This window comes from Mesitornis unicolor, unplaced genomic scaffold, assembly GCF_000695765.1.
Source record: "Mesitornis unicolor isolate BGI_N332 unplaced genomic scaffold, ASM69576v1 scaffold12290, whole genome shotgun sequence".
Classification (NCBI taxonomy): domain Eukaryota; kingdom Metazoa; phylum Chordata; class Aves; order Mesitornithiformes; family Mesitornithidae; genus Mesitornis; species Mesitornis unicolor.
The window spans coordinates 11,314-19,894 of record NW_010156287.1 but is presented as its reverse complement, the minus strand read 5'-3'; the positions used below and the strand labels follow the sequence as shown (position 1 = coordinate 19,894).

The 8,581-nt window shown below is 45.3% G+C and overlaps 1 protein-coding gene across 1 annotated transcript in view; it reads left to right on the top strand.

The window, feature by feature from the left end:
- The first annotated feature begins 8 nt into the window (after positions 1–8).
- LRP4 (low density lipoprotein receptor-related protein 4) overlaps positions 9–8,581 on the top strand; it is a 15,749-nt gene continuing 7,176 nt past the window's right edge. The window contains exons 1-14 of the mRNA XM_010188137.1: positions 9–54; positions 775–983; positions 1,597–1,678; positions 2,326–2,431; positions 2,806–3,007; positions 3,335–3,524; positions 3,775–3,906; positions 4,576–4,716; positions 5,159–5,245; positions 5,417–5,588; positions 5,672–5,834; positions 6,069–6,294; positions 7,689–7,992; positions 8,322–8,540. Coding sequence (XP_010186439.1) covers positions 807–983; positions 1,597–1,678; positions 2,326–2,431; positions 2,806–3,007; positions 3,335–3,524; positions 3,775–3,906; positions 4,576–4,716; positions 5,159–5,245; positions 5,417–5,588; positions 5,672–5,834; positions 6,069–6,294; positions 7,689–7,992; positions 8,322–8,540 — 2,201 coding nt within the window. The 5' untranslated portion in view covers positions 9–54; positions 775–806. The remainder of the gene's footprint in view (positions 55–774; positions 984–1,596; positions 1,679–2,325; positions 2,432–2,805; positions 3,008–3,334; positions 3,525–3,774; positions 3,907–4,575; positions 4,717–5,158; positions 5,246–5,416; positions 5,589–5,671; positions 5,835–6,068; positions 6,295–7,688; positions 7,993–8,321; positions 8,541–8,581) is intronic.

The following is an 8,581-nucleotide window of genomic DNA, read 5'->3' as shown; positions in this document are numbered from 1 at the left end:
CCTGCGCCTGCCCCACGGGCTTCCGCAAGACCAGCAGCCATGCCTGCGCCCAGAGTAAGTGAGGTGGGACCATAGCCTGCATGCTCAGATGTTCAGCGGGTGGCAGAGGGTTGGCAACGGGAGTAAGCAGCAGCAGTTGCTTCCAGGAAGATGCAGCTGGATAAACTGAGTCAGCAGTATTAAGAGCTTTGCCAGAGGATGCTTCACCTTTTTGATGCATTCCTCTGTTTTGCATTTCTGTTGCCCTCACTAGGCTTGGTGGGTGGGGATACAGAGAAGCTTCATCCTTGGGACCTTATTTCTGGGCTGCTATTGTTGCCACACTACCTGTCACAGCTGGTTGTTTCCCTAAAGCTCTCATCGGAGCTGTGTCAGCAGTGAACAAAAAATTCAGTCCTCTTGGTTGTCACAGTTTCTCTTGCCTCGTAATCATGGGATGAATTAGGCCAACTGTCTCCTAGATTCACAGGAAATGGGATAGCTATTTGATTTGGAGGGAGGTCTATGCCATTCTTTGAAGAACATGGTAGACTTTGTTCCCTCAGCATAGATTACCCCCAGGAGACAACTCCCTACTACTCTATTCCCTTCCACCAACCCCCTCCAGCCTTCCCCCTCAGTGGTATTTTGTTACCAATAAAATCCTGGGCTGTGACCTGCCAGTGAGAGATGATGTAATTGGTTAAGGTTGGATATAGCCAGGAATTGTCTGTGTCTATCGCTGTATTGTTGAACTTAGAGAAATTAAAAGAAGACCTTTCGACCTTTGATCAGGTCTTGACAAGTTCCTGCTTTTTGCCCGAAGGATGGACATCCGTCGGATCAGCTTTGACACAGATGACCTGTCAGATGATGTCATCCCACTTGCTGATGTTCGCAGCGCTGTGGCTCTAGACTGGGACTCAAAGGATGACTACGTCTACTGGACAGATGTTAGCACCGACTCAATCAGCCGAGCAAAATGGGATGGATCAAGCCAGGAGGTACAATGTTAACTACATGTGGAGGTCATCTAGCCAGGAGATTCCTTGGGCATCAGATTTCAAGCTACTGGTATACACTGGCCTTCTAAGGAGCTGCAGTTCATGCTGGATTTGTTCATTAGTTTGCCTAGTTCTGGCTCAGAAGAGCCCTGAGATCACCGAATGCTTTATATGCAACTTTGGTGTACGTTCCTGCTTGTATGGAAGACCTTGAATTGGGACATGAAGTGTGTTAATTTGTAAACTGTGGTAAATTCCTTTGTTGTATCCCTAAAATCTGAAAGGAAGAAGTATTAAATCCTCTGGAGCAAGAGCCATGCTCCTTGAGTATGCATTTTGCACACACCCTTAGGCTAATATTGCTGTAACTCAGGGGGACAGAGTCCAAAGTTTGGAGTTGCATTTTGAACAGACATGAAAAATAGATGTTTCTCTAAATGTAAGACTTATTTGAACTTCTAAGTCCTTCATGTTCTCTTCTGTATGGCATTGCTTTGCTTGGTTTTTTGCCTTTTGAAAATTAATGTTGTTTGTTAAATGGGTGGTGCACTGGGCAAGTCCTTTCTCCCTAATGTCTAATCTCACTGAGGATTTTTTTTCTGTTTGTATTTAGGTTGTAGTGGACACAAGCATGGAAAGTCCAGCTGGACTGGCAATTGACTGGGTCACCAACAAGCTGTACTGGACTGATGCAGGTACTGGGATCCTCTGCTTTACCTAGGCTTCTGTCTGCCTTATTAGTCATGAAAACTGAAGAACAGCTGAGTAGTTCTATCTGTCTCAGTCCAAATTTGTTTGGTTCTGTCTTGCAAAAAATGGAATTTCATCTCATGTGCTTCTAACAAAGTAGGAGTTGAGCTGGAATCCTGAGTTTAATTCTTTTTGCAGTATTCCCCAGTAGTAATTCTGTAGAAAGGTTTCTAGTAGAAGTCAGGCACCAATGCTGTCCTGCCGCATAGTTTGTGATTGTGTGTGTTTACATCTTCCAACAGTGTATCTTGGGGAGCAGCAGGTGGTATTTGGAGGATTGGAAAGTCATAGTTCAGAGGGGGGTAAGGAAGGTGATTATTTTCTTGCTGTTCTCTCATGCCTATGTAGACACCTTGAGGGTTTAAGAAAGAACTGGATTACATTCATACAGGACTCTGCACTAGTGACAGCTGCAGAGGTGACTTGACAGGTCTAATGGAAGGTCACACTTTGAGGCACGTTTCTTACCTATCTTCCAGCTGTGAACAGATGGATGGAGGGGAAGAATGCATTGTTGTCTGGATGGTTTTTGCCTTAGCTCTTGCAGTTCCAGTGGTCTTTGATCTCTCTCTCATTCTCTCGACTTTTGTAGGAACAGATCGGATAGAGGTCTCGAACACAGATGGGACCATGAGAACTGTTCTAATCTGGGAGAACCTGGACAGACCTAGAGATATTGTCGTGGACCCTGTTGGAGGGTAAGAGATTCTTTCTTCTGGGATGATATGGCAATTCTAGCATGTCTAAAAATGTTTGGGTTCTTTGGTTTTGTGCAATTGTCTTTCTCTCTGGTGCCATTGTTCTATGTCCTGCCAAAGTCTGAAATTAGAGACCTGATTTTGGATGCTAGTGGAACAAGATAAGCATGGATAATAAATTTGAGTATGATTTTAGGTACATTACAAGAACCCAAGACTGGGTATGAGTACAATATTAGTCTAACTCTGCTTTCTAATGCTGCTTCCTGCTAGGGCCTTAAGGCACTTGGCTCTCTTGCTTCTCTGTAACACTGCCTGGCCATAGTGGCAGTGAAGGAGTGCAGGCATTCACTTATGTCTGGGCTTGTATTCAGGTTTATGTACTGGACTGACTGGGGAGCCAGCCCAAAAATTGAGCGTGCTGGTATGGATGCCTCAAACCGCTTGGTGATCATTTCCTCCAACCTGACATGGCCTAATGGCTTGGCCATTGACTACGAGTCGCAGCGCTTGTACTGGGCAGATGCAGGCATGAAGACGATTGAGTATGCCAATCTGGATGGAAGCAACAGGAAGGTAAGAAAGCCATCTTTGTGGAGGGAGTCTGGGAGCCTGAGGTGTAAGGCCTAGAGCACAGAGCGCTGATGGCCCCTGCCTCTCTTTCCAGTTGAAAGTGAAATCTCCAAATCAAGACATGCTGAGCTGCTTTCACTGGGAGAGAAGAGTTCCCTTTCAGTTATAAACTGTGTGTGAGGGAACCTCCATTTGAGGGCTAATGTTGCCCCATCACTCTCCTTTAGCTGTGACTGTACATTATGATGTTGAGAGGGGGCAAGGGAAGCATATTTCCCTTAGTGACTTCTTAGTAATGTTTTCTGGGGGGGCTGGGGGTAATCTGACCAGGTGCTGATTGGGAGCAATCTGCCTCACCCCTTTGGACTTACTCTTTATGGCGAGAGAATCTACTGGACAGACTGGCAGGCCAAAAGCATCCAGAGCGCAGATAGAAGGACTGGGCAGGCTCGGGAAACGCTGCAGGACAATCTGGAGAATCTTATGGATATTCATGTTTTCCACCGGCACAGGCCACCAGGTACAGAGCTCGCCCCAAGCCACACTGAGCTGAGAGCTTGCTCAGGCTCTGATATGTGGCACAGCTCTCCTGCAAGGAGCTGACCTGTCTGTCAGCCCTCGATGCCTTAAGTCTCTGGGTGGAATATGAGAGCATGAGAATATCTCGGCTTGGTATTTAAGGGCATTTTAGAATGCATTTCTATAGTTGTTGCACTCCTTTTTTGTGCCTGTGCTACTGACTTACGGATTTCTCATCTCCTTTCCTATAGTACATACAGCATGTGAAGTCAGCAATGGAGACTGCAGTCACCTGTGCCTTTTGGCACCTCTTCCAAAAGGTTACAGCTGTACCTGCCCTACTGGGATCAACCTGCAATCTGATGGCAAGACCTGCTCCCCTGGTGAGTCCTCTCTGTAGGATCCTCATTGCAGTTTTGTATCACAGCTACACTTTGCTGCTGCTTTGTTAGAGTGTAAAATTAACTTCTATGTGTTTATTTGCTTTATCCCATGAAAAACCCATCTGATGCCTGCACCTTCATTTTGAGTAGGAATTACTATGAGAAAACTTACTGATAACTGGATTGACACAGCAGAAATTTTTCTTGACATTATGTTGGGCAACTAAACCAGATGTCACATTTTTCTCTGTACTTTTGACCTGGTCTTGAGGTGGATTCTTTTTAAGATGCTATATGCTTTAATAGGTCTGCACGCGCTCCTCCCATGGACCCTCTTTTTGAGAATTGTGTAAGGCACTCTGCTGCAGGCCATGGTACATCCATTTTTTCTCCTTAGCAGGAAAAAAACTGACTCCTAATTCCCATTTCTCACACATATTAGTGACGTAACTCTTCTATGAGTGCACCCCTTTTTGACTTGGAGGTAAAGAAGCATTCTGTAATGCTCAGTAAAGCTTTTGTGTGCAGACTCCCTGTAAGCAGAGATGTGCCTGAGATTTCCCACTTTCCACTGAAGTGGATATCACTTCCAGAATGTTCAATAAATTATGCCTACAGTTGACTAAACTTGTTCCTTGCCAATATCTGTCCATTTTCAACTCTCTGCAGGAATGACAAGCTTTCTGATCTTCGCCAGAAGAACTGACATCCGGATGGTCTCTCTGGATATTCCCTACTTTGCAGATGTTGTTGTCTCTGTCAATGTCACCATGAAGAACACCATTGCAATTGGAGTGGATCCTCATGAAGGTCTGTTTGAAAGGCAACAAGTGACTTCATATCTAAATGTCTGAGTAAAGACCCAGGTGCAGATCTTACTGTAGGTTGTGAATTTGGGTAGGTGATCCGATTGCTGTCCTCTGGGATATTTTAAGAAATGAGATGTGGAACTCTATACTACTAGCTGATGACATGTTATGTGTTCTCTGGCCTTGTGTAAAGGTCTGGGTGCCAGTACGCCTACATATTTTGGGGAGGATTACAGATAGTTTTTACTATTTTATCATTCTATCTTATTAGTCTTGTGCTGCTCTTATTCCTGTTCAGTCACATCTGTTTTGAATGGTGTAGCTGGTAGTCAGAGACCTGGATATGCTTTTTAAGGATCTTCCTGTTTGGTTGTTGGGGTTTGTTTTGGTTTGGTTTTGTTGTGGACTTTTTTTAACTTTCTCTTTCTTCTCTTTCCACCCAGGAAAGGTTTACTGGTCAGACAGCACACTGCGGAAAATCAGCCGGGCTGCCCTTGATGGATCACAATTTGAGGACATCATCACTACAGGTAAGAAGGATTTTGGCCTGGGAGCATCTCACCTCCATGCCACATGAAAAGAGAGATTCTCTGATACCCTGGTAGAATGATCTTTAAATTTTCAGTGGAAGAGCAAACAAAGCCTCAATCAACTGCCTGGGGAGGATGAGCTGTGACCAATACACCTTTCTGTTTTCTCAGGTCTATTGACTACAGATGGGCTGGCTGTGGATGCTATTGGCAGGAAGATATATTGGACAGATACAGGAACAAACCGTATTGAAGTTGGTAACCTTGATGGCTCCATGAGGAAAGTCTTGGTCTGGCAGAACCTGGACAGCCCTCGGGCAATAGCTTTATACCATGAGATGGGGTTAGTGTTGTCAAGAGGCTATCTAGGGGTTAGAGCAGAACTTCTGACCTCTGTTTCTGTAACACTTGCTGGCTTTTCCCCAGGTATATGTACTGGACGGACTGGGGTGAGAATGCCAAGCTGGAACGCTCTGGGATGGATGGCTCTGGACGTGCAGTGTTGATCAGCAATAACCTGGGCTGGCCTAACGGTCTGGCAGTGGATAAGGCTGGATCCCAGCTGCTCTGGGCTGATGCACACACTGAGGTCTGGTTCTCTTCTTCAGCATTGTTCATCATTGTGTCTTTGGTAGCCTGGAGACTGTTTTGAAGGTCTTGAGCAAGCTATCAAAAGAGCAAGGGGAACATAAGCTTTTCTGAGAGCATAGGCTATGATGAGGGTGGACTTGAATAACATCACTTGCTTAAGCTCTGCTTCCCACTTGATACAGTAATTGCTAGCAGTTTTGACTGTGGGACTAATGTTTACTTTTTTCTTCAGCGGATTGAGGCTGCAGATCTCAATGGTGCTAACCGCCGCACGCTGCTGTCTCCAGTGCAACACCCATATGGCCTCACTTTGCTGGACTCTTACATCTACTGGACTGACTGGCAAACTCGCAGCATTCACAGGGCTGACAAGGACACTGGTGCCAATGTCATCTTGGTGAGGGCAAACTTGCCTGGCCTCATGGACATTCAGGCTGTTGACAGGGCACGGCCCCTGGGTGAGTATCTAGGCTGCTCCCAAATCAGCATGTGTCTGTGGTGACTAGGGGAACCCTTCAGAGCTGTCATTGGAGAGACTCATTTGGTGTAAAGCATGAATGTTAGAGTAACTTCTCAAAAATCAGCTTTTCTTTATTTCTTCCCTCATGTTTAACTATTTTTGCACTTCTCCCTATTTACCCAGCTCTATAGGTCTGATGTTTATTATTGCATGCCTCTTGACCCTCTTCTTCCCATTTTCTTCACTGGATTGCACAGACAACCTCATTCTCGCACACATCAGGGCCACTTTTTTAGGAGGACTGAATGAGTCATGCCCTATTAGGCTTCACCAGAATCTACTGGCATTTGACAGTTTCCCTTTTTTTAACTCCAGAAGGCACTAATTCTTCTTAAGCTAGTTGCTGAAACCTTATTTCAAGTTCTAGTCACTTTTTTTTCCCAATGATTGCAGACTTAATTTTCTTGTCTGCTGCTTTGCTCTACAAAATTTCTGTGTCTTCAGTTGCTCGATATATCATGCTCTCCAAATATTCTGTGCCAGATTCAGGTTCCTTATGTTACTCTTTGGGGAATCCTATATAATGCCATCTTGCCTTCAGTGGGAGTTGTTGCTTCGTGCTGTGGTTTCATTTTGGTGGAATGTCCCCAATACATACTTTTACAGAAAACCCTGTGCTGCTTCTCCTGTGGTTACTAACAGCACAACATTACTCCTGACAGTATAACTTTATAATTTACAGCTAAGTCTAAGTAATCATCATATCCCCATTGTCTTTCTCCCAGTCCCTGCACCTGTCTTCTGGGCTTATCCCCTCCTAGTAAATGTTCGGGGGGGGGTTTTTCCCCCTTTTTTTTTTTTTTAAAGGAGATATGACCCTAATATGTCAGGCACTTTCAGCAGGCTTCTCTGATGCCTTTGTTTACTTGCCACTGTGTGCAGCTAAGTTGAAACAGAAGCTTCTTTGTCAGCCTGGCCTCTGGTGCATTGTCACACTGCTTCCCCACAGGGTTGGATCTTTATGTCAGCATTACCATTTGCAGCAATAATAAAGCTAAACTGCAGTTGTGTGAATCTATCAGCATTCGGCTCTCCCTTTTTCTATGAGAAAACTAGGATTAGCAAAGAATGCAAGTCAAGATTTTGCTCCTAATTCTCCCCCTTCTTTCTGTACTCTCCTGTTCTCCCTACCCAACCCATGTCCATAGCCTCCATGAATCTTGGAGGGGAGGGAGGTAGACTGTGTATGAAGGGCTGTAATTGCCAACAAGGCCAGGATGGTAAGGATGAACTCAGCTGCTAGCAAGTTGTGCATCTGTATAGCCATTAAAATAAAGCTTTGGTGTGTGGGATCATGCTGATCCTTAAACTATGCTTTCCCTATTTCTAAAGGCTTCAATAAATGTGGAATTCGAAATGGTGGCTGCTCCCACCTTTGCTTGCCTCACCCCACTGGCTTCTCTTGTGCCTGCCCCACTGGCATCCAGCTGAAGAGAGATGAGCAGACGTGTGACTCTTCTCCAGAGACCTACCTGCTTTTCTCTAGCCGTGCTTCCATTCGTCGTATCTCGTTGGACACCAGTGACCACACAGATGTGCACATACCTGTCCCTGAGCTGAACAATGTCATTTCTCTAGACTATGATAGTGTGGATGGCAAGATTTACTACACAGATGTATTTCTTGATGTCATCAGGTGGGTGCCAGTCATCTGTTTGGCCAGTGCCCAGCTCACCCAGCTATTTGTGCTGGTTGTGCCACAGTGAACTGTGGAGTGAATCAATAAGTTGGGGAGACTGAGATGCTGGCGATACACCACTATTTACACCTGGTATTTGGTACACAGCATCGTGTGTATTGATGAACTAAATGCTGAAGGTGTTTTGAACTTGCTATGGGGAAAAACATATTATGTAGGTAGCAGTATGAGGTGTCCCTGTGGCTGATGGAATCACACATGGAGGTGTGAAGCCTTTCTGGGAACTACTTTTTCCTCACTGCCTTTTGTCATTGATTTCCATCCAGGCGATCTGATCTGAATGGCAGCAACATGGAAACTGTTATTGGTCAGGGTCTGAAGACTACGGATGGCCTGGCAGTGGACTGGGTTGCCAGGAACCTCTACTGGACAGACACAGGACGCAATACCATAGAAGTAGCTAGACTGGATGGAAGCTCTAGGAAAGTGCTGATCAATAACAGCCTGGATGAGCCCCGAGCCATTGCTGTCTTTCCCAAGAAAGGGTAGGTATTGGGATATTGGTGGGGCAGGGAGAAGGGCTGTG